This window comes from Malus sylvestris, chromosome 2 (genome assembly GCF_916048215.2).
Source record: "Malus sylvestris chromosome 2, drMalSylv7.2, whole genome shotgun sequence".
Taxonomy (NCBI): Eukaryota; Viridiplantae; Streptophyta; class Magnoliopsida; order Rosales; family Rosaceae; genus Malus; species Malus sylvestris.
The window spans coordinates 8,960,191-8,986,792 of NC_062261.1; the positions used below are offsets into that span (position 1 = coordinate 8,960,191).

The 26,602-nt window shown below is 38.9% G+C and overlaps 2 protein-coding genes and 1 pseudogene across 2 annotated transcripts; 2 read left to right on the forward strand and 1 right to left on the reverse strand.

The window, feature by feature from the left end:
• Positions 1–3,143: 3,143 nt before the first annotated feature.
• On the reverse strand, positions 3,144–4,013 carry LOC126586583 (uncharacterized; annotated as a pseudogene).
• A 3,886-nt stretch (positions 4,014–7,899) lies between these two features.
• Positions 7,900–9,153, forward strand: LOC126584638 (uncharacterized). The gene has a single exon (XM_050248969.1). It carries the CDS (start codon positions 8,115–8,117, stop codon positions 9,066–9,068), a length of 954 nt encoding a protein of 317 aa, XP_050104926.1. The 5' UTR covers positions 7,900–8,114; the 3' UTR covers positions 9,069–9,153.
• Positions 9,154–11,308: 2,155 nt separating this feature from the next.
• Positions 11,309–21,207, forward strand: LOC126613682 (uncharacterized). The gene is made up of 7 exons (XM_050281263.1): positions 11,309–11,476; positions 12,259–12,391; positions 19,324–19,427; positions 19,509–19,680; positions 19,803–19,943; positions 20,078–20,166; positions 20,253–21,207. The coding sequence occupies exons 1-7, from the start codon at positions 11,385–11,387 to the stop codon at positions 21,004–21,006; spliced, it is 1,485 nt and encodes a 494-aa protein (XP_050137220.1). The 5' UTR covers positions 11,309–11,384; the 3' UTR covers positions 21,007–21,207.
• The last annotated feature ends 5,395 nt before the right edge of the window (positions 21,208–26,602 follow it).

The window sequence follows — 26,602 nt, forward strand, 5'->3', positions numbered from 1 at the left end:
ACATATAAGTTTTTATGTTGTAATTATGGTAAAATTTTGATATCTTAAATTTTAAATATATAGTTCTATTTTAATTTTACATAGTCCTTGAATTGTAATTATCACTTTTTATTTGTTTTGGTCAAATCGCATTGACGACAAACCAAATTTGGGTGTTCTGGGTAGTCACGAAAGCAATGGAGGTCTCCTTGCCTCCCTCCCACATTTTGTAGATTTTATTTATCATTATTTGTATCATTCATGTCATTTATAGATTGAAATTCTCCGCATCACTTTTAATTAGGACTATTGGATATTATCGAATTTAAAGGTTAAACAAAAGTATAGTATTTCAAATATAATAATAAATAATAAATTATGAAAGAAATATTTTATTGCAATCAATAATGAATATAGTAATAAATAATAAGTAATATAATGATTCTAAATATATTAAAAAAAACATAAAAACATCCACCACGGGCTGATGGCGTGGTGAATTTTCAAAAGGTCGTGTGGTCGTTTGAAGTAATCACTACGAGCATATCACATGGTGGTTTTGATATTCCATCTCTGGATTACAAACCGTTGTAGATTATTCACTTTTAACAATGGGCCGAAATCTAACCGTGGTAGATTAATGTTATCTACCACGAGCTACACTTAACCGTGGTAATTGAATAGTTTCTACCACGAGTTATTGATGCCCGTGATGAAATTGATTTGGTAAATATGATGTTATGTACTAGTGGTAATAATCAAATTATCAATTTCTATATTATTTAGTTTATAAAATTTAACATCCTTAACACTACTACTTATCTCATCGCATGCTCCAACCTCCAATGCAATTAAAAGAAGGTGTTTTTTGTTGTCTTAATTTGTTGGCAAATAAAGTTGCAGGGGCATCATATTTCAGAGTGATGATGAGAGTTAAGACAGGGTTATTAGACCCACGTTGCATGCCATCACAGACTCACATGCATGCGTATGGGATCTGCATGCTTTGGGATCATTGACGTATACGAAACAGCCCAATTCCTTCAGATCTAATCAACTAATATTTCCTCGAAAAGAAAATAATAACCAACTAATACATTTCCCCTTCATAAAAAGGAGTCACTATATAGGTAATTGCCATTGGTCACCTTCTAAAGCTTTACTTTATTGAGGATGGGGGCCTAGTTGCAGTGGCACTAGAGCCAAAGAAACTCCCACCTCACCCAAGTTCGATTCCCCCCACCCCCAAGCTTAACTAATGACAAAAAAAAAAAAAAGCTTTACTTTATTGGGAATTCCTCCCAAACCCTAAGAGCAACTCCAGTGTGGGCTTGTGCTCGGAGGACGGGGGACGAAATAGGGCCAGATAGTTCGGCCTTGAAGCTCCAGTGTGGGTAGCCTGAGGGAGAGTGGAGGCCCGAGCTTTGGGCTGTGAGGAATTGCCAGCCCGAGTGGATGTGATGTCAGGGCTGATGTCATCCTAGCATCAGCCCAATTTTATATTTTTTTCTGTCAGGCGCATGCGACTCACCCGCGCATGGGGGCGCGTCAGCCGACAACTTTTCAGAGTATAGGGCCCGTGTCATAGTCTACCGAGGTTACCGTTGGGAAGTCACGTGGCTTCCCACGGTCCGTTCAATTTCAACGGCTCTTTAAATTGGACCGTCCGATTTGCAACGGTAATAAAAATAAAAATACAATCTTATTTAATATCAACCGTTGGATCTGAGATCAACGGTTGATATTATTTTGCTTTATAAATAAATAAAGAAAGAAAAAATAGTTTTAAAATTAAGAAAAGTTACCGTTGTGACACATGGCACAATCTGGAGTGTTGGAATTCAATTTTTTTAAATCCAACGGCAGAGATTAATTAGTTCAATAAAAATCTAAAAAAAATTGTAAAAAATCCGAAAAAAAAATTTGAAATTTAAAAAAAAAAAAATGTTTTTACTTTTCTATAAATACCTTCTCATTATCATCTACCTTACACCACAATTTCATATTTTCTCACATACTTTCAATCAAATTCCTATCTTTCTCTTAAAGTTTCAATCCAATTTTTTTCAACAAAATGAATACTGATGCAGGTACAAATTGGTCGCTTCTTGAAAATGTTGCGTTGTGTACTAGTTGGGTTGAAGTTACTCATAGTTCTCTTACGGGTAATGAGATGCAGTTGTGAGAAATGTGGAGTCTTATTCATACCAATTATCTTGAGAAAATGAGTGGGAAAAGAACCAAAGAATCGATGTCCAGTTGTTGGAAATTACTTAGCCTATCGTTTAGTACGTGGAGAGACGTCTTGGCACAAGCTAGTACTAATCTTCGAAGTGGGGAAAATTATGCAGATCATGTAACAATATATTATTTATTTGTTTGTACTATACCCAAATTTACATTATAATTATTTATCGAAATCCATCACCAATAATTGTCTTTTCGGATAATGACACATGGCGCAACGAGAACGATTAAAAATCTTATCTGAAATTACAAATAAAAAATTATTTTGTATTATTTAAAAAATAAATAAATTATATTTTATTTCCTATTGTCAGGGCTATTCAAGTGCAACGATGGAGATGCAAAAAGCAGTTACTCTTCATTAAGGGCGGTTACTATTCACAGTATGGATTGAATATTGAATAGTCTGGGGGGAGGGCTTCCATGCTGGAGTTGCTCTTAATACTAAAAACCTATCTACCATCATATTAGAATTTTCACTTTCATAAGCTAGCTAACTCTAGGTAAACCCATCCAAAAATGAGATAACAAAGAAAAAAAAAACAGCCCGTCTGCTTTGCAAGTTTAATTTCAACAAAAAATACTACTAAAATTCTCCGTTCTCCAATGATTTTTGGTGCAAAGACTTGAGAAAGATAATTAAGCAGAGATCACCACCTGCATCTTACAAAGCTAGAATGTAAAATAATAAATATTCAATATATGATTTGGTACTCAAGTCCAATCCATCCATTACAACTTAAAATTTCAAGGAAATATCATGATGTGAATCAAGAACTTGGGTATCAATTGTATTTCTTTGTAAGGCTATATATACATTACAAATGCATAGCAGAAAATATAATCCCAAATGAATCCTAAAAAATGTGGATGCCTTGAGGATTTTTTGATACATATACATGGCCTTTGAGAGCACATTATTGTGAGATTATGTTCAAAAGAGAAGCTCTTGTTATAATCATGCACCTAAAAACGCTCTCTAAACCATTCTCAAGTCCTTCAATGGTTACTTCCAAAGCTTCCGATCTTTTATTTGCACATTCAAATGTAGCAGTTGATGATTTGCATAGATTGTATAGAGCAGCATCAACACCATCAAACTCATGGCCATTAATGTACTCCTTCTGATCTTCACATGTTATCACTCCTTTGCGCATGAACTTTGGTACCAAAGACCACTTGTTTGACTTTGAAACTGGAACTGCTAAAAAGACCAAGAGGGATTGGAAGATAGACATGTTCTTCACACAAACTTCTCTAAGAACTCGAATCACCGCAGTGAGATGGTGATCTTGCTCAAGAAGTGGTGATGTTGTAATTTTATTGTCTACTTGTTTCAAAGATGTGATTAATTTCTTGGCATCCTTGTTCATCTTATTTCTGAAGCAAGTTTACTTGGAAATGCTGCTTTCAAGGCTTGAGTCTCCCTTTCACCTCCTAAGAGCAGATTGAAGATCTCTAACATGTTCCTTGATTGTTGAAATGGCATCTCTTGTGATGCCACATATGTCCAAGAGCCTCATGAGTGATCCATCCAACAACTCATCCATGCACTTCTTTTGTTGGTGTTGAGAAAGGAGCTGTTGGGTTGATGCCATCTGTAAAAGATCATCTACACACTCATACAACTCGTCTAGCCCACATAGAGATTTGCAGATTGAGTCTAAAGTTGAATCACAAGATGACGATGTTTGGAGCCTGTTCAGCTCCTCTTCAACCCTAAGAGTATTAGGGTGAGACCTTGAGGGCAGGCTGATTGATCTAATAACATGGTGTTTGGCAGCCATCGTTTAGGGTTTGACAAAAAGCTCAAAGTTGAGATTGTTCTTTGTTTTTTAAAGAGCGCAAGTTTGAGGTGTTTGATCCGTACTATCTTTGGGAATGCCTATATGTAGAATTTTCAGAGAGAGGGGTCCACTTTCAATAACATCGATATTTTCCCCAATTTAGTAATTATCACCTGCATAATCTGTCAAGTGTGGGATTTTTATCACAAAATGCCTCGATTTTAGTTGGAGTTGGGTTAGGTTAGGATATTTAAACTCTTCTCTTCTCATTGATACGGTCGATGTTGGACATTTCAACACGCCCCTCATGTGAGACCCCATTAGTGGGTCACACGTGGGAGATCCACACATCGACAACCACGTGGAATCAAAGGGACTCACCCTACACGCGGGGCCAAGGGACCCACCTTCATCACGCGGGGCCAAGGGAACCCACCCATCACGTGGTAGTACTGTACAGGTCCGCTCTCTGGCTCTGATACCATGTAGAATTATCAGAGAGACGAGTCAAGGGCCCACTATCAATAATACCGATACTGTCTCCAACTTGGTAATTATCACATGCACAACCCGCCATGTGTGGGGTTTATACTCTTCTTTTCTTATTGATATGGTCTATGTGAAATATTTTCAACACTATATTATATACTAACACAGAGAGGGGAGAGGGATGGAGGGGGGAACCAAGACTGTTCAATCCAATGTGGAGCCAGAGTGGGCTTTCCTCGGGTTTTGGTTACCTTGTCACGTATTTGGGTAACATTGCCTCAATAATTAGCAATTTCTTTAGGTATGGCAATTAGCATGAGGATCTTGTCTTTGGTGCATTGGTTAGGGCAAAAGCATCACGAGTCATCACAAACATTGCTCCGCTAGTGCCACATTATGGTAGTTAGAAAGCCAAGATTAACATCATTATTGGAATTAATCAGTTTTATATTATGTGCACGAGTGGTTTGTACTATTCATGTCTCCATTAAAATTATGGTAAATGCATATTAAAATTGGTTAATTCAGGACAAAAGGTCCCCAAACTGTTTCATTTGTGTGCAGGAGGTGTGAAGTGTACGTTGCTGCTTATGCAGACACGTGTTGCTACTCCTCCTATAGTATAGATGTAAAGAGTTGATAAAATTTGTCACTTTGTACTATACACTAGTAATATTTCTCTTCATTTGTAATTTAGAGATCTTAGATTTTATTCTCTGCTTGGTTCTCTCATTTGAGTCCTCTCATCACCAAATCTTGAAGTAGATTTCTTGTTGAAATTTCCTTTTTGTTTTTTGCATCTCTGATTCCTATCAAACTCTAAACAACTAGCACATCAAGGCTAAAGGAACTTGAAAAGAATTTCCATAGTTAAAACAGCATTTGATCAACATCTACAACATTTCAAATTCACCAAAAAAGAAATATCGATGCTTCTATACATCTCTCAGTTAGGTTCCTTAGTGCTAGGCAAAATCCTTTTGATCTTGGTTAGTTTTGGCACACCATTAATTTACAATTCAAATTATGGCGAACATTATTCACTTCATAACAGATCCCTAAACCTTATGCTAATTTATATTCTTGTGCGTAAAATTGTAAACATTACGTATGCTCAAGCCCAAATAAGTTTTGAGTACACTCCACTACTAAATCTCTTTATTGGTTTCATCTAGACTTAGATTTTTGGGCTTAGCTCCAACGGGACTTTCCTTGTCCTCTCTTAGTCTTCATTGGAGAAGAACGTTTAGTTTTCACAATAGAATAACGTAAAATTTCAATGTGATTATAACATCATGTGAATTTATAAACGTAATTCAAGATGGCTAATGGTCAAGATTACAATGATAGTGAATTTTTTATTTTTTTATTTTGCTCCTCAAAAATTAAAAAAGAAAAAGGTTGCTTTCTAGTTTACTTGGCAATGACATGCTAATTTTTCTCTACCCTATATCTTAACCATGCTTATTGTTAATTAATTTATCAACTTCACAAAGTCAGCTAGCCATCTCTTTCTACATTTATCTGTACTTTTCTTTTATTGTTTTTGCTAACCAAATTTATTAGAGTAATAATATATGAAGTAATTCCTCGTACCATTGTAAACAATTTATGAAGTGACTGGTACTTCCCAACAAATTATTCAAGATTTTTAAGAATGTGGATGTGACATATTTCATTTTTAAGTCTCCATTTCCCACGGTATATGGTGGAGTCATTTCCTTTTGCAATAATATGATGTGCAAACCAATTATTGAATATGCTTTAGCTGTCCTTGCGCAGCTTGCTTGAGGACACTTGGCAAGGAAGCTCAAGTATTTTAAATTGAACAACCTTTACTAACATGCAGCTTTCTGTTAAATGTGAAAGAATATGGTAATATAGTAATATACCTTAAAACTTCTCACCTTGTCTCTTTCCCAAGCCAGAGTCATGAAATCAAATAAATTTATATATTTGGAAGCAACAGTAATCTTAACCCCCTCTGAGTTTGTTCATACTAAGCTATCCTGAGCAACTAAAGAAGCTAGTTTTACTTGCAAGAGGTGTTATGGTTTGATACGAACCACCTTATGTCATTTTTTATTCTCTATATGTGAATCAAGCTGTGATAATTTTGATTATATGATATGCTATCTTTCTAAGCCAAGAAGGCATGTTTCACAATGTTATATATATATAGAGAACATTCGGTAATAAATTGTTATTATAGGACAATTCTTGTAATTAGTTTCTTATAGTACGTTACATTTTCTCCTTAAATCAAAATAAGAGTTGTAGCTAGGGTTTTTAGCGAGAACCACTTTTATGTTTTCTTGATCTCTTGTTCAGGTTCTCTTCATTTCTTAATAAATATCGTAGCTTTAGCTTATCTTAAAAAAAATGAAGCAAGTTCACCTGTCCCATAAATATATATATATATATATATATATATATATATATAATTGAATCAAATTGTTGAATGCATGTGCTTCGTATGGAGTTTTCTTTCTTGACTTTTTATGTTGTCCCCTTCCATTGAGTCCGTCCCAAAACTTACGAAACTTTCAAAAAAGTGGTCTAAAATACTTCTAATTCAAACCACTGATTAAGAAGTACCTTGAAAAACTTATTCAAACCTGTCAGCAAAGATGAAGAAAAATTTGGCCAAATAGTCAAGGATCTGTCAAAAAGTAACCAAGAAATCATCCTTTCCTTCCTTTAAGGCCAAAGCAAGAAGAAAAAGGAGGGATCAAACAAAACAACAATCTCACTACTCATAATATTAAAGGGACCACAATCAGATTCCAAGACCAAGTATGAAACCTAGTAGTTACACGCATCAAATTCTACATAATCAAGTAGTATAAACTGATGTTGGTTTGATTGCATTTGGAAGGGTGCAAGCTTTCAATTTCAAGGGAACATCGAAAGACATGACACTCGTGCAACCCATGTACATATTTATTATGAATATAATTTTTGCTTTCAATTTTGTTTAACACCCCACATTTCCAACCAAATTCCAAAACTAATTAAAAAAAATGATTTCATGATCTCGGTGGATAGATGGATTTCTCGATATTCAACAGTCTAAGGCTTTCTCAGCAAAAGAACTTTGAAATGCTCAACCTCTTTAAATTTTTTCTACCAACTTTCTATGAATTTGGGTTATTTGACCACATAAAAAACCAAAATTTAACAGCACTGGCCAATTAATTTTTAAAAGTATTTAGAATACAATCCTATAATAATATATTATCCACGACTAGACGGATTTTTTGGACCGCAAACAAAAAGAATTAATTTTTAAATAACACCTTACCCAAAAAATAACATTAAGCTGATATTAAAATTAGATAAATATTTAGTTCATATTTGGTGCGAGAAACGTGACAACATAACTCACGCAATGAAACAATAACCCACCGGCCTCCACATGTTGATCACATTGACCTAAGGACCCAAAAGATGCTTCTGGCGAATCTGGCCTCCCCTCCTATCTTCTTTCAAATTTGTACCTCGGTATATATATGCGAATTTGAAATTTAAACCATACAACACAACTTCTTCAATCCAATTCCTATAAGTTTCTATAAGTTCTTATAACTTTCACAAAATTTCAACCTTTCTATGATGAAAAGAGCAACAATGGCTTCGTTCTCTCCAAAACCCTCAAAGCTTCACAATGTTGGATCAATTAGTATGCCGGTTAGGTCACATCCAAGCACATCCAAAACTGAGGAAGAGCTGAACAAGCTCAAGGTCTGGGAGGCACAGTTGACATCATCGTCGTCGTCGCCTGTGTCACCAGAAGCGGATTCAATATGCAAAGGGCTTGGTGGTCTCAAAGAGTTGTACGTTTGTATTGAGGAGCTTCTTCACCTGCCATTGGCACAGCAAGCTCTAGCCCTTCACCAAAATGAGAAATGGGTTGAAGAGCTGTTGGATAGTTCTGTCAAGTACTTGGATGTATGTGGAAACACAAAGGATTCCATTGGGACCATGAAGGAAAGCGTTAGAGGTGTTCAATCTGCTCTTCGGAGAAGAAAGGTGGGAGATTCGAGCTTCGAAGACATTGTAAGTTCATATGTTTGCATAAGAAAAAAGATGAACAAGGAAATTGTGCAGTTTGTGGCATCATTGAAGCAAATGGATCAAAAGTACGAAGCATTTCCTTTGGATCTCGACAACCATCTGGCTCCGATGGTGCGGGTGTTCAGAGAGGCAAGTTTGATTACCAGCTCCATTTTTCAGTCACTTTCTTCATTTCTGTCCACTCCAATTTTGAAGCCAAGGCCTAGCAGATGGTCGTTGGTTTCGATTTTGTTGCACAAAGGGGTGTTGGTTTGTGACAACAACCAACGCAAAGGCATGAACGAGCTGGAAACCGTAGATATTGCAATTAGCAACATGGTTGTGCATAATTCAGGTGAAGATTTTGTGGATGCTCAGAAGGTTCTATCTACACAACGAAGGTTGGAGGTCTTGGATTCAAGCATTGAAGGCATTGAAAATGGTTTGGAGGGATTGTTTAGGGTCTTGATCCACATCAGAGTTTCTCTCCTAAACATACTTTCTTGTTAAGATCATCCATCGATTAGTATCCATTTGTACCATATACTCTCCTTAGAAGCAGAATTTAAAGGGTCAATGTATATTCTTCTTCATATTTTTGTCTAAACTAGTTACTAACGCCCGCTTGATGTTATGAGGATTAAACCTATGTTAACCATGTCAAAAGTTCTAAGTATATATATTAAACAGTACTATTTATATACACGTGATTCATGCGTTGTTACCCATTAGAAAAAACACAAACTGAAATAAATAAATACAAAAACAAAGCAAAAATATGAATTGTACATGAAATTGTCTTCCATCCAATATGGACACTATCTACGGTCCTGACAAACAACGGGGTGTAGGTCTTGCTGCATTGCTTCAGGCTTGCTTCGGAGTCCAGTCTAAAGCTGGTTCTAAGGCTGGCTTGGAACCCTTCCCTTGAAAAGATCTTCCGCTTAAGAAGCCGCTAGTATCAAAAGAAAACAAAAATGATATCATTGATTGACTATTTCAGCAACAAACCCAAAAAGAAAAGAAATCAATGGCAACATTGTAATTAATTCGAAATGGAGGCCCCATTCCATATATATTTAGGCTGAATTTATTGCTCCCATTCAGATAAATCTTATATTAGTTATTAGTCTTAAAACTAGTGCTAGAAAATTCTTAGAGGTGTTCTATATATGAAATTCTAAACACATGCTTATGTTTCTTGATGGGTAGATTTTACCTGATTACAATTCAATGTGACAAAATTAAATTAGAAATGAATGATGATTTTAATATGAAAATCTAGCATGATCCGGAGTTAACAATTTACTATGCATGATTCTGATTAGTTTTAAGGCGTATTAGTCGAAATACCCCCTGAAATTGTCATTGAGTATCAGTTTATCTCCTAAAACTGGTTTTGTCTCACTTTGCCATCCGAAATTGATATTTTCAACTTTTTTCTCTCACTTTACCCACTCATGTTAATGAACTGTTAAATTTAAGGGTATTTTAGATATGTTTTTACACATTTATTTACCTCTATCCTACACACTAAACAAGTCTCAATTTTATTTTTGACAACTCTAATTCAAACACATAAATTTTGGGCATTTTTTAAAATAAATTATTCAATCAATAGAAAATTTTCGAACAACAAAGTTATTGTATTAGCCAAAAAATCATTTAAAGCAAATGTGCACAGTTTGAAACAAAAAATTTCACATTGTTGAGCACCGATTCCACTAGGCATGAGCTTTTTCAAACTGTGCACATTTGCTTTAAATGATCTTTTCGGTTTGGGAAGTATTTTGGGTAGGATAGCTTAATGGTATAATGATTTTGTTGTGTTGAATATTATTCAATTGCAAAGTTTCGAGCCAATACATGGAAGTCTTGCAAGTGAAATGACTATAAGAACAAATGTAACCCTTATTTTGGTTGATACAAAGATTTTGTTGCTCGGAAATTTTCTATTGATTGAATAATTTATTTTCAAAAATGTCCAAAATTTATGCGTTTGAATTAGAGTTGTCGAAAATAAAATTGAGACTTGTTTAGTGTGTAGGCTAGAAGTAAATAAATGTGTATAAACTAAAATGTCTAAAATACTATTAAATTTAACAGTCTATTAACAAAAGTGGGTAAAGTGAGACAAAATAGTTGAAAATGTCAGTTTCAGATGGCAAAATGAGACAAAACCAGTTTCAATATGTAAACTGAGACTCAATGACAGTTTTAAGGGGCATTTTGGCTAATAACCCTAGTTTTAATGTATCTTGAAACCAAATTTATACAATTATCTAATTTACATATTTCTGATTTGATCAAGGATATATGTATCCAAAACGAACAAAATAAGCAACATTCAATCTTTATACGGTGTTACATAGAGTTACATCAAATTTATTTTTGCAGTTCCGACGTGTAACAAAACAAATCACTCCTAACAATAAAAATCTGAAGTTTTACTGGAAAATAATTGTGAAAAGTTAAGGGTACAAAATAATTTTCCAGCGACATGTAACTCAATTGATTAAGAATGTTGATCTTTGCTCAAAATTAATGCAAATATTTTATTGTCCGTAAAAAAAGAGAGAATAGTCTGGATTTTACACCGACTTCTATCATTGGATACGATCCACCCTTCAATCACGCGTGTCAACTCACAACGGCTATATTTTCCTTTTACAGGCCCAATTGTAACGCAAAGGTCGGTTATCAAGTGGGCCCCGCAGGGGATCCGAAGCATAATTGCATACCTTTGTTTCCCATTCCAATTCAGGCGACCGTTACACTCCCCAATAAAAACCCAGAAAAAAAAAGACCATCTCTCTCTCTGTGACCATGACGGTCGCCACCGCAGCCACCACCCACACCAAGAAGCTGGTGAAGCTCGGCCGCTCTCTCTTCCGATGGGGATTCAACTCCTCCAAATGGTACATTATTCTCTCTCTCCGCCTTTCCCCTTTCTGGGTTTCTCTACTTTAGCTCTTTACTCTGTTTGGTTGCCCGGAAAATTTTGGATAATAGGAGTTATTAAGACCTCAGATTGTGAAAGGTTGAAAATTGTGTTCAATGTTTGCATTATCTGGGCAATTTAAGAGGGTGGGAGTTAGCCTTAGTCCCTTTGTTTGGTTGCCTGGAATACGTGGGAAGAGGGAATTATAGAGACCCAGAAAATGAAAAGTTGTTAAGAGTTGAGATATTTGTTCAATGTTTGCATTATACCGACAATTTAGCAGGGTGGGAGTTAGTCCTTCTGTTTGGTTGCCTAGAAAATTTGGGTAGTAGGAAGAATTGAGACTCTGATAGTGAAAAGTTGTTAAAGTTGAAATCTTTATTCAATGTTTGCATTATCGGTGGAATTTAACAGGGAGGGAATTAGTCCCTCTGTTTGGATGCCTAGAGAATTTGGATTGTAGGAGTAAATGAGATTTGAGACCCAAATAGTGAAAAGTTGTTAAAGTTAGAATCTTTGTTACCATGTTTGCTCTTTCTCGGCAATGTAATAGGCGGGGAGTTATTCCCCCTGTTTGGTTGCCTAGAATATGTGGGTAGTTGGAGTTATTGAGACCCTGATTGTGAAAAGTTGAAATTTTTGTTCCATGTTTTGCATTTTTTGACAATTTAATAGGGTGGGAGTAATTTTTTTTGGTTGAATGATTGTTTTTGCTCATTATTTTGCTAATGGGGATCAATGGAATGAATGTTGAAACAGCAAAATGCAAGCGAAGATGGCGGTGGCTAGAATAAAGCTGCTGAGGAACAAGAGGCAGGTGGTGGTGAAGCAGATGAGGCGTGACATCGCCTTACTCCTACAATCTGGTCAAGACGCCACTGCTCGAATCCGGGTACTACATTTTAAAGTCTCATGAATTTTGCTATTGGCTAAGTAACAATTGTGTGACTGGATTTCCCTGCAAGTTATTAGAAAAACTTCCTCAATTTTTTGTTTCCTTGCATGTTTTATTGACCCTGTAGTGGGTATAACTGCATCGTTTATATTTATGCATTTGTGAGGATTGTGTCCCTTATTCATTATAGTACCCAAACTTCTGCTTCAGTCAATGTATTAAAAGGCAAAGGCATAGACGAGGCATTCTATGAATAGCTCCGCCTTGAGGTGTGAAGCGAAGCCTCATGAGACTTAAGATTTTTAGCATAACTTATATATAATTATATATATTATGTAATATTTTGATGGAATACTTAAGAGTCCTAAAAGAGAAAACAAGAATAATATAACATTTTAAGAAGAAAAAAAATATAACTACACAAAACTAAAAACAAATGAATACTTATTTTTTCTTGTTGGCCGCTTACTTTTTAGGGAATAAACATATAAAGTTATAAGTGTTGTAGGGTTTAGGGTTTAGGGTTTAGGATTACTCCCCCTTGAGTGTGTAAATACTCAAACAAAACAGCACATCAGGTCTTTAAAGGATGAAGTAGATCAATTCTAGAATAACCTCATGTGTTGGAACGGTTGAGTAAGTGATGGTTGGATTCATACTAGGGTCACTAGTTTGTGTCGTTTTCCTCTTTCGGAGTTGTGAATTTTTGAACCAAGGGATCTACCACGCTTCAGGGTAGGAAAAGATGATTGGCTAGCTGCTAGTGTACCAGGCCGCATGGGAGGTGCTGCCAACCCTCATTTGGGGACGACTCATCCTTCTGGGCGATGTTTAGGCGTATGATAGGTATGTCGATCCTTGCAGGTGCGTTTGTATCTGGTATATGTAATCTCGTCACCTTTGCTAGATCAGTAAAAGCATCTGGCATGCTTTGAGCAATGCTCTATAGATCTAAAATACGATGCACTTCAGTTTCAGACTAGGCAGTGCAAGGATCTAAATGAGACATAATGTGAGTAATCCACGACAATTTGTGGCGTTCTTTAGGAATGTTAGTGTTCGTATCTCCCCCTAACGACGTCTCATTGAAGTGATAATTTGCAAAACGTGTGGTAAAGAGATCTTCTATCAAGGGCTCTAATTAGCGAATAATTAATGGCAAATCATAACCGACATAGATTCTCATTCTTCTCTGAAGACCCATTTTGGTACGTAGTGGCGGCATTATTGGCACATAGACTACGCATCCAAACACACGTAAGTGTGAGACATCAAGCTCGTACCCAGCAAACAACTGTAATGGTGAATGAGGTTGGGTAGCGGTAGGCCTCAAGCAAACCAATATGGCTACATGCAATATTGCATAGCCCTAGACTAGATATATATATCGACAATTTGGTCCGTATAACCAAGGTTTGAGCTATCGATTGAAGGCACTTTTTAAAAGCTTATACCAGGCCGTTTTGGGTATGAACATGGGGTACTGGATGTTTAACTTTAATTCCAACTAACATGCAATATTCGTCAAAAGTCTGTGACGTAAACTCTCCAGCATTATCCAGTCGAATCGACTTAATCGGACAATCAGGGTGGTGAACTCTAAGCTAAATTATTTGAGCTAGGAGTTTCGCCCAACTGACATGCAATATTCGTCAAAAGTGTGTGACGTAAACTCTCCAGCATTATCCAGTCGAATCGACTTAATCGGACAATCAGGGTGGTGAACTCTAAGCTAAATTATTTGAGCTAGGATTTTCGCCCAACTGACATGCAATATTCGTCAAAAGTGTGTGATGTAAACTCTCCAGCATTATCCAGTCGAATCGACTTAATCGGACAATCAGGGTGGTGAACTCCAAGCTAAATGATTTGAGCTAGGAGTTTCGCAAATGGTTCGCACGTTGGTTGGATAGGTTCACAAAAACGACGCCCAATCGACCGCCTTAGGCGCGCCTTGACCACATTTAGGTGAGTTTTCACCTAATTCCACTGGTAGACCTGACAATTTCTTACATGACCCATTAACACGACACGTAAGCAACACGAAAGTAAGGCGTTTTGGGTAAACACGATAACTAATCGAATCGTTATCAAGTCACACATTAAGAACCCGTTAATGACGGGTCTTGAACAGGTTTACACGATGGTGATACACAGGTAACCCGTTTTGACACGTTAAGAAAAAAGTTGTTTTATAATTTTAATTTTTTAAACTACTAAAAAAAACATACTATAAAATGCAATAGTTGTAACATCCCACATCGCCCAGGGGAGTGATCCTTAAATGTATATTCCCATCCGTACCTAGCACGAGGCCTTTTGGGAGCTCATTGGCTTCGGGTTCCATTGGAAATCCGAAGTTAAGCGAGTAGCGCGCGAGGGCACTCCCATGATGGGTGACCTACTGGGAAGTTCTCGTGTGAGTTCCCAAAAACAAAATCGTGAGGGCGTGGTCAGGGCCCAAAGCGGACAATATCGTGCTACGGTGGTGAAGCGGTCCCGAGAAGTGATTCGCCCCGGGCCGGGATGTGACAATAGTCATAAATTTATATTATTGTATTATTATTCTATATAAATTTAAAAATTTTATTTTTATTTATATATTTATTTTTAGGGGCTTTTAGATCCAGGTCCCACACGCAACAATAACTCATGGGTACCACAGATCACTTTGCCAAAGTTCTCTGCCAAAGTTGAGCACGTGAAGCTTGCAGCTCCCACTACATCGCTCTGACCAAGAAAGGTAAAAGAATAGCAAAGAAACAGCACTAACAAAGTTTAGACACATAAATTTTGAAGGTCTAGCTACCATATTATTACCCACAAGGGTAAAGGAACAGTACCACTGCTGGATAATTGGAAAGTCCCTGTGTGTCAACCTCTGTGCTTCGTGGCAAGGTAGACTAGCAAACATGCCCAACCTTTACTCACATTCGAGAAAACAGTCCCAACAAGATTGCTTGCTCCAAAATCGAAGAGGCACCGTCTTCCGAATCTCGAGAGCCAGACTCCCAACATGACTACTTTCTCAAAATCGAAGAGAGGGTAAAGGAACAGTATCATTGCTGGATAATTGGAAAGTCCCTGTGTGTCAACCTTTGTGCTTCGTGGCAAGGTAGACTAGCAAACATGTCCAACCTTTACTCACATTCGAGACAACACTCCCAACAAGATTGCTTGCTCCAAAATCGAAGAGGCACCGCCTTCCGAATCTCGAGAGCCAGACTCCCAACATGATTACTTCCTCAAAAATCGAAGAGACACTGCTCTCCGAATCTCGAGAGTCAGACCCCCAGCATGATTGCTTTCTCAAAAATCGAAGAGGCATCGTTCTCCGAATCTCGAGAGCCAGATACCACAGACCACTTTTTCAAAGTGCTCTGACAGAGTTAAAACATGTGAAACTGGCAGCTCCCACTACCGTGCTATGACCAAGCAGGGTAAAGGAATAGCATTACTACTTGTTGTTAGGGAGACTCCTATATATGTCGACCTCCATCCCCAACGGACAGGCAGACCTGCAAAAATGCTCAACCCTTCATCATATCTGAGAGGGCACTCCCAACAAAGCCTTTCGAAATATTCAGCTTTCTTTCCCCCCGATAATACCTCTGCAAACAAGCTATACTAGAGCAAGAATATCTCATATCATCAGGGTTAAAAGCAAGAGTATCTCATATCATGCTTTTTCCCTGTTTTTTCTTTTGGCCTTGTTTTTACCTGCAAGACAAGGAGAAAGAGAGCAATCAGTCAGTACTTGGAATCAAGCTTCCAGCCAGGAATTGACTGCCTGGAACCCCTTACCTGATTACTTACCTGGCATTGCTCTCGAGTACTCATCTTCATCATCTTATGTTTCCAGGGAAGATTCCGCATCTGCTTGAGGAACAGATAGGGCAAGTGCGAAGGATACAAGGAAGCATGTGGAGACAAGCGTAACAGCACACGTGCCGATACATCCATTACTTTGTCAAAAGCAAAAGTATCCCATATCAGCAGGGTGGAACGTACTCTAGATTTGATGGACTTGTTTTGACCCTCAAATTCTTCAGTCGGCCTTATACTCTGGAGGAAACCAGAAAACCCTCCAGCTCAGTTCAAGAATAAGCCTGTGGAAAGTTACTTCTTCAAAAGCAAAAGTATCTCATATCATCTCTTCTCATTTTTCTTCTCTTTATCCTTCATGCTGCTGCAAGATGGGGAGAAGGTGAACAATCAGTCGGAGCTCTGATTGCTTACCTTGTCTGTCACCTCTTTCAGCAGACCCCCTAGCTCGGCGACTTGGGGGACTCCTACTACATGGTTTGTATCGCGCTTGACCAAGCCTGAAACTACAAGTAAGCTTCAAGTGAAATTGATACATTACCTTGTGCATCTCCACCAGTTAAAGATACCACCCCTGGATGGAGGAAGAGTACTTCCAGAGAAGATGCCACATCTACCTATGAGACAGATAAGGCAAGTCAAGACGACACCACACTCCGATACTTAGAAGTTTCGTGATTACGAGATCATTATCCCACAATATTTCCTAATGTCATTTGTACTAAATCATTCACTCGTACTCACTAAAGGAGAGCTTGAACCTATGTACTTGTGTAAACCCTTCACAATTAATGAGAACTCTTCTATTCCGTGGGCGTAGCCAATCTGGGTGAACCACGTACATCTTGTGTTTGCTTTCCTATCTCTATCCATTTATATACTTATCCACACTAATGACCGGAGCAATCTAGCGAAGATCACAAAAAGCGACCGTTTTCGTTACCTAGGATCTATCTTGCAAGAGAACGGAGAATTAGATGGAGATCTCAACCATAGAATACGAGCTGGATGGAAAGAGTGCATCCGGCGTGTTGTGTGACCGTCGTAGGCCACTGAAGCTCAAGGGAAAATTTTATAGGACGGCAATAAGGCCAGCGATGTTGTATGGCAGAGAATGTTGGGTGGTGAAGCATCAACACGTACACAAAATGGGTGTAGCGGAGATGAGGATGCTTCGTGGGATGTGTGGGCACACGAGAAAGGATAAGATTGGGAATGAGGATATCCGAGGTAAAGTAGGAGTAGCCGAAATTGTAGGAAAGATGAGAGAAAATCGGCTCTGGTGATTTGGACATGTGCAAAGAAGGCCGACTGACGCTCCGGTTCGAAGATGTGACTACGGGACAGAGGTTCAGGGCCGAAGGGGTAGAGGAAGACTTAGGAAAACTTTGGAAGAGACTCTAAGAAAAGACTTAGAGTACTTGGATCTAACGGAGGGCATGACACAAAACCGAGCGCAATGGCGTTCTAGGATTCATATAGCCGACCCCACTTAGTGGGAAAAGGCTTTGTTGTTGTTGTTGTTGTTGTTTTAGATCCAGGTCCAAAAACATAAATGGTTTTTAGGAGTGAGTCCAGTTATCTAATTACATGTTTTTATTTCTTTTATACTCATTTTATATTTTTGTCTAAAAATATTAAAATCAATTAAAATATTCTAATATTATGCATTTTCCAACTCCAAAAAAATATAATTAGTATCTTATAACAAAAAAACTAATATACTAACATAAATCTACATTCTACCCTAACTCAAGTAACAAATATATGAATGAATATTATACATATAAGCAAGATATGAAACCTAACTAAAAGGTAGAAAAAAACATAGATACCTACAAGCAAGACACATTAATCTTAGTTGATTATAAAAAATCTATCATATAGATAGATAAATTAATTAACCTGTGATATAGGTTGATTATAAAAATTAAAAATAAAATCTATAAATGAGGTTTAAAGCATGAGGAAAAACAAAAAAGAACAAAAAAAAAATAAAAAATAATAATCAAAGAGATAATTAGGAAGAAATTTGATTTTTATAATAAATCTTATCGTTAAAGAGATTATTGATAATAAAAATAATTAAATTTAAGGAATTTCACTTATTTTAATAAATTGGACTATTCCTACTATTGGCTAAAAAAATTGGACTTATATCAAGTTTCCCCTTATTTTTATAGTATACTATAGGCAAATAGTGAGATTAAAAAAATTATAAAACACATTAAAAACAAATATATCAAGTAATTTAAAAATACCAAACATATTAAAAATAAAAATATCAAGTAATTTAAAAATATCAAACACATTTGAATGGTTTACAATGTTGGGTTTTTTATGCTTAGTTTATGTGGAAGAGAGTGCTAATGTGGAAAGCCTTAATGAAAACATCGTCTAGATAACTCTTGAAGACAATATATCTAGCCAAAGTTTCAATACCATTTCTCTTGGTGATTGATGAAAATTGAAAGGTTTATTGTAAATGTACTTTGAACATTTGGTATTTTGTAGTAATGTACTAATCTCTTTTCATTAGGCTCTTATTTTGAGGTATTTAATACTTGAAAGACAAATTTTTTTTATTTTATTTATGTTTTGAAGTAATATTTATGTGACAACGAGGTATGCTATGCTATACTAATTTAGTATTATGTTTTTCATTTTTTTTGGTCAAATTGTGTTTTTCATTTTCATTATTTATTGATTTAAAATATATTTTGTTTAACGAGTAATGGGTCGGGTCATATTACCTAATAATATTAACGGATAAATTTCGGGTCGGGTCATATTACCCGTTTACTTTAATAGGTGTTACATGACATGACCCTTTAAGATATCGGGTATGTGATGAAAACGACACGAACACGAAAAACACGATACGAATGCCAAGTCTACCCACTGGGCATAGGTGATTTCACTGACGCCTCGCCTCGAAAGAGGGCTAGGTGCACCTCGGGGCGTGTTTTTTAAAACACTGGCTTCAGTTTGTTATGGACCCAAACTTATGCTCAGGCTTGTGGCTATGCAGTTAGGTTGGCGCTTTGCAACATGGTTAACGAAATAATTTGGCACTAATTACTAATGAATTCTTTGTTATGTAGGTTGAACATGTGATCAGAGAACAGAACATTTTGGCTGCCAATGAATTCATTGAGCTCTTCTGTGAATTAGTAGTATCTAGACTTTCTATCATCGCAAAGCAAAGGTGATGATATTGTATTTTCTTTGTTGCATTTCGCAGCTGTGAAATAGTCTCTTAATCCCAATGCTCTCGTATTTGTGACAGGGAGTGTCCGCCTGATCTCAAAGAAGGGATTGCTAGTTTAATCTTTGCCTCCCCCAGGTGCTCTGAGATTCCTGAACTAATTGCCCTAAGGAATATTTTTGAGAAAAAGTATGGTAAAGATTTTGTATCTGCGGCTGTTGATGTACGTCCCAGCTGTGGTGTGAATCGCATGGTAAGCACGGTCTCCCTCTCATATAATTCTTTTATTGTTATTGGATGTATTATATTACTTTTCTGCTTTCAGTTCATATTTTAGTTTCTATGGTAGTTGAGTGCTTTTGTTTTTTCACACAGCTGATTGACAAGCTCTCTGTTAGAACCCCTACGGGTGAAGTAAAGTTGAAACTCCTGAAGGAGATAGCCAAGGAATACCAGGTTGAATGGGATACATCGGAATCTGAACAGGAACTTCTCAAGCCCCCAGAAGAGCTTATAGTGCGGTCCTCTCTCTCTCTCTCATTAAGCTTTGCCATTTTGAGATTTCTGATTAGTGGTCAGTCCTTTCCTTTCTCACGTTATATGCAAGGACATTTTCCGATTACTATTTCTGTTTACTTTTATTTTAACAGCAAGGACACCGCAATTTTGTTAGTGCTACCAGCATGCCTGTGCACAGTGTGCAGCATCAATCTGTTGAGACTAATAAGCCAGACACTAGGTAACTTGGCTATTCCTTTTGTCTCATCTAATTTAAAACCTGATCATACTTCGATTATCCATTTATTTTATCGTACTTTCTTTCAGTTCTTCACGCAGAACAAGTGGTGGTGGAGAACGTAGAACAAGTGGTGGTGGAGAACGCAGAACATCAAGTGGTGGTGGTGATCGCAGATCAAGTAGTGGTGGTGAAAGGGGACAAATGCACTTTGTAGACTCCGCATCAGCTGCTGAAGCAGCCGCAAAATCTGCCAGTGATGCAATGGCTGCTGCACAAGTTGCTGCATATTTGGCCAACAAAGACTGCAATCAAGCAGCTCAATCATCTTCGAGCATCAATAATGGATTCAGAACCCCTTCAGGAAATTCCACTGGCCACTTTATGCCAGATTCTCCACCAGTCGCCTCTCAGAATATGGTCAATAATGGATTTGGAACCCCTTCTGGCAATTCCACTGGCTTCTTTACGCCAGATTCTTCATCAGTTGGCTCTCAGAATATCGATCACCAATCTAAAGCTCGTGGAGTCGATAGGTCTCACTCTTCAAGAGATGAAACAATGGATAGCCATGGACATGAGAAGAAGTTCATCTACAGGAGGTACAGCTACAATAATGCCCCATCAGAACAGTCGGATACTAAGTTTGATGACTCGGACTGCGATGAAGAAGTTGAAATGGAGTCACCTCCCAACAGCTTTCATCAAGCATCTGAGCGTACTCCACCACCAGTACCTTCAGCTGCAAGGCAAGACTCGACTCCTCGAGTTCATCCCAAGTTACCAGATTATGACGCACTTGCTGCACGCTTTGATGCCCTCAAGAATCGGAAGTCATCCTAAATGTTTGGATAAGATTGCTTCTGCATCATTTTTGGGTTGCTTGTATAATTCGTATACAATACATACAGCAAATCGAAAACGTATCGTCTAGATTGCTTCCGCACCAGTTTAGGCTTTACTTTTGTATAACTGATACATATGGTGGATGCTTGTCATTCCATCATTTTAATACTAAACAATGCACATGGCAGAAATTTCGTATGTTGGCCCTTCTTTTGTTCTTCAACTTCTTCCACAATAAACCACCCGGTTTCTGATTCAACAAGAAATTTTGTATGTTTGCCCTCTCTGCCATTTGTTGTTCCTAACTTCAAATGTTTAGAAAATAGAAGATTCCTAGGTTCTGAACATCTAGTATTCCAAGGAGGACGTCTTGGCCAATAAATCATAAATCCGTTTCCAAATATATTATAAAGATTTCCTTAATGCTCACGGAAAATATTTCGGGAGAATAATTTTTTTGCGTTTTTTACAAGAAAAAAAAACGTGGATTAATACTCACGGTTTTCAATTTGTTTTGCAAATTCGTACATAAATCACCGTTCAACCTATTTATTTTCACCTTTGCCTCACTATGAAGTTTTGAAAATTAAGGTGAGACTTTCCGTTGAGATTCTTGAGTGTAGAACCCTTTTTGACAATGTTCTGGGTCTCACTACTACATTTTTCACTTATTTTTTTAATTTTCGGGTTAGATATTCTACTAAATATACATTTGTTGCTCATTAAACCCTAAAATTGCATCCAATTTTTTTAGAAAGTTTAACTTAATGCTCATGAAAAATATTTTGCGAAAATAAAAAAAATTGCATTTTTGTAAAAAAAACATGGGTGTTAGGCAGGCTCGACGAACGCAAAACAAGGCGGCCTCAGCCCACACGATACAAGGCAAACCATGGCATGAGAAACAAGGTGGGCTCTGCTCGCAAAAAACAGGGCGAGCTTTTGACATGCAAGACGAGGCGGGCTCCGTGCAAGCCAAAACGATGCAGGCTCCGTGGACATAAAAATGGGTGGGGTTCTAGGACACAAAACGATGCAGACACCTCATATGTAGAACAAGGTGAACCAAGACATACAAGACGAGGCGGGCTCTGTGCACGCAGAATGAGGTGAACTCTTAGGTGCTCAGAAAACGAGTCGGGCTCTACGCACGAAAAAATATATTTTGAAGAACATGAATATGATAGTTTGTTGTAGAGGCAAGAGAAATAAAATAAAATTAACAAAATGATTTAAATAAAGTTGTTTGTACCATACTTGACCAATCCCGAAACTACCGAGCACCGGCCAACGCTATACTGTCAAGGACCCAGAAGAGTTCCCCTCCGACCAGGAGGCCAATCACTACTCGACACGTGTCAAGATTAGAAGCCAATCAGAGCGCAGCACGTGTCAACATCAAGAACCAATCATAACATGACACATGTCAATGTGACAAAGCTACAAGTTTTTCTATAAATAGGGGTCATTCCCCCACAATATTGCCTAATGCCATTTTGTGTTAAATCATTCACAAGAACTCACTAAATTGAGAGCTTGATCCTTTGTACTTGTGTAAGCCCTTCACTACTAATAAGAACTCCTCTACTCCGTGGACGTAGCCAATCTGGGTGAACCACGTACATCCTGTGTTTGCTTCTCTGTCTCTATTCATTTACGTACTTATCCTCACTAGTGACTGAAGCAACCAAGCAACCAAGCGAAGGTCACAAAACCTGACACTTTCTGTTGTACCAAAGTCCTCGCTGATTTTGTGCATCAACATTTGGCGCCGTCTGTGGGAAACGACACTTATTCCTACTCTCTTCAGCTGTGTCAAGCTGGTTTCTATCATTCGTACACTTTCTTTTGATCAGGCATCCCTCTCCAACATGGGAAGCGAAGGAAGCCACAGCACACAGAATGACACCCCCCTTGCACATAGTGCGAAACAACGAAAGAAGGAAGGAAAACGAGTTCTTCTTCAAGCTAAAGTCGATGAGTTGGAAGCTCAGAACAACAAGATAGCAATGAGGAATGAGGTCCTCCAGGAGCAATATGAGAAGCTCTTCGAGACACTCCACAAAGCTAGGCAAGCTCAGACACGCGAGCTTGTTGCCCCCGTGGGAGAGCTTGTTGCCCCCGTGGAAGTCAACCATCAACTGGGTGCCCTCCAACATGGAGGGTCACATGCATTCGACATAGATATCCCTGATAGGGAACAGATTACCCCTCGACTTGATAATCAACATGAGGCTTCTCTTAACCTAGTTGCTTCGACCCGAACCATGAGAAGTGGAGGGAGACACCTCTTTGCTGAAGGGGCAGAAGGATCGAAAGCCGTCTTTCGCGATTGTCGGGATTTCCTGAAGCAACGTCGAGAGAATTCCATCCATATAAGCTCAAAGATCAATGACCCAAGGATTTCTGAGAGACTCGGTCCCCTGCCACGGCCCAAGCCGGCCACCAATTTGGGGAAGGGGCAACAAGTCCTAGAGAGACATGAGGGTACAGGGGACTCAGAGGTGTTCCGACAGACATACCCTGGAAGCCAGTACAGCGAGTCCAAGGAAAAATCACATGCCCTTGATCAAACCTTCCTAATTCCAATAGGAGATGGAGATTTACGAAAGAAAGCTCCAGTGACACATAACTCCGCTCAGGACCCCCTTGTCCTACAACTTCTTGAGGAAGTAAACAAGTTGAAGGCTGAACGTCAGGCTGAAATACCTGACTGGAACCAACCCAGGCCTGGCCCTCTTACAAGGAGGATCCTCAACACCCCCCTTCAAGCAAAGACAAAGCAAAAGCTTGGCTTGCAACTTTATACTGGAAAAGAGGACCCGATTGAGCACCTTAACCTCTTTGAGTCCACCATGGCATACCGAATGCACACCGACGAAGAGCGATGTCTTCTCTTCCCCTCCACCCTCTCTAGTGGAGCTCTAAATTGGTATTGTCGTCTTACACCTGAGACGGTAGACTCATTTGAGGAATTGAGGAAACTATTTGTTTCCCAACACATTTTCCAAACCGATCGCTTGCACTCTGCAGATGACTTGTACACTATCCGCCAGAAGCCAGACGAGTCATTACGTATGTATGCTGGCCGCTTCAGCCATGAATACTCCCGGTGTGCCGAGGCAGACGACAAGACTGCCCTCAAAGCCTTCACGGCAGGCCTACGTGATTGTTTCTTTAAATACATGATCAATGCCAATACTTGGAAGACTTACTCTGAGGTGATGGCGCAGGCTTATAACCATGCCTCCGCCGAGGCAAAGACATATCAGGAGAAACCCCCTACAACCATCCTTTATCAACAAGTGGGAGGTGGAAGCCAGACTCACCTAAATGAGAAGACCTCGACTTTCCAAACAGCAGTGGCACCTCCCCATGCCTTGCATAATGCTTCACCGAATCAACAGACATATCAATTTCAAGGCAAGAGGAAGGATTTCCATCCTCACCACTCTCCTTTCAGTAAAAAGAGTAAGGGACACTATCCCGATAACCAAGGGTATCGCCACAATAACGCTCGCCCCCAGGCAGTCAATGCAGTGGGTCAAACCCGCGTCAAGATACCCCCTACCCCAAGGTATGAGACATACACGCCCTTGAATGCCACATGCGCGGCCATTTACCCCAGCATAGCTCACCTGATACCAAAACCAAAGCCGAGGCACCCAGATTACACGCCCCCGAATAACGCGGGCACGTTTTGTTGCTACCATGAGCATAACGGCCATGATAGCGAGAAATGTATCATCCTCCGTGATCGTATTGAAGCTTTGGCACGAGAAGGAAAAATTGATCAATTCCTTCTTCACCCTCAAAGGGATAACCGTAACCAACGCCAGGTGAATGTCATATATTCCATAAGCGGCGGCACACCCATATCTGAATCTTCCAATAGGGCCATGAAAAACAGTGAACGAATTCTGAGGCCTGGTCACCAAGTGTTTCACGTGGAAGACATCAGGGGAGGGAAGTATCAAAAGCCTAACTGGGATCCGATATGTTTCTACCCTGAGGAAGAAAGAGGCATCATCTACCCTCATAACGACCCATTGATCGTGGAGGCTCACATAGCCAACTTTGATGTTCGACGAATCCTCGTAGACACAGGGGCTTCGGTCAATATCATGTTTGCCGAAGCTTTCAGGGCACTCAGTGTAGCTGAACACTTGCTCGATCGCTCGATTTCTCCTCTGATAAGCTTCTCCGGTGATATCGTGCAACCCTTAGGGAGCATACATTTACCCTTTACTATTGGTACAGGCCCTTACACGGCTACCATTACCACTAACTTCCTAGTGGTTGACTGCCCAACGGCATACAATGTCATATTTGGGCGCACAGGCATCAATGATCTCAAGGCTATGGTATCCACGCATATGCTGTTGATGAAATTTCCAACCCCCCATGGCAACGGCTACATCAGAGGAGATCAGCTTAGTGCACGATCATGTTACAACACTTCAGTTAAGCAACAACACTTGCCCACCCAAGGAAACCCTGTCTGTACATGACCAAGTCACAAAGACCAGCCTAGATGAAGCGAACTTGGATCTTCCTGATAGCAACAATCAACCCGATGATCCTCGAGATGACTCTTTCACCCAGCAAGCCCAACCTGCTGAAGAGTTGGAGAAGGTACCTATCTCAAGAGATTATCCAGATCGCATGGTGAAGATTGGCACCACATTGTCACCACCCCTTCGGTTAGCATTGATATCTTTTTTGAAAGAGAACACTGAAGTCTTCGCCTGGTCATACGAGGACATGCCAGGCATCTCTCCCGATGTCATCTGTCATCGTTTGAGTATTGACCCCAAGATCAAGCCGGTGAGACAGAAGCGAAGATCTTATGACGCTGAACGATACGAGGCAATGAAAGCAGAAGTTGAAAAACTCAAAGGCATAGGCTTTGTCCGCGAAGTCAATTACCCGACATGGGTAGCAAATGTGGTCCTTGTTAAGAAAAATCCGACCAAAGAAAGTCTTTTGCTTCAAAAGGTCTTGTGGAGAATGTGTGTTGACTACACCGACCTAAACAAAGGGTGTCCGAAAGATAGTTTCCCTCTTCCTCTTATTGACAGACTTATAGACTCTACGGCCGGGTGTGAACTCCTGAGCTTCATGGATGCTTACTCAGGATACAACCAAATCCTCATGAACCCTTCGGATCAAGAACACACAGCCTTCACTACCGACAGAGGACTATACTGCTATAAAGTCATGCCTTTCGGCCTAAAGAATGCAGGAGCGACTTATCAGAGACTAGTCAACTCAATGTTCGCCGAGCAGATTGGGAAGAGCATGGAAGTTTACGTTGATGATATGTTAGTCAAGAGCAAACATGCTGACCAACACATCACCAACCTATCTGAAACTTTCACTATTTTGAAGAGGTATCGAATGAGGTTAAACCCCAACAAATGTGCCTTCGGCGTAGGCTCTGGCAAATTCTTAGGTTTCATGATTAGCCAACGAGGCATTGAAGCTAATCCCGAGAAGATCAAAGCAATCCTCGACATGAAGGAACCGGTAACTTCAAAGGACATCCAGAGCCTTACTGGCAAGGTGGCAGCCTTAACCAGGTTCATTTCTA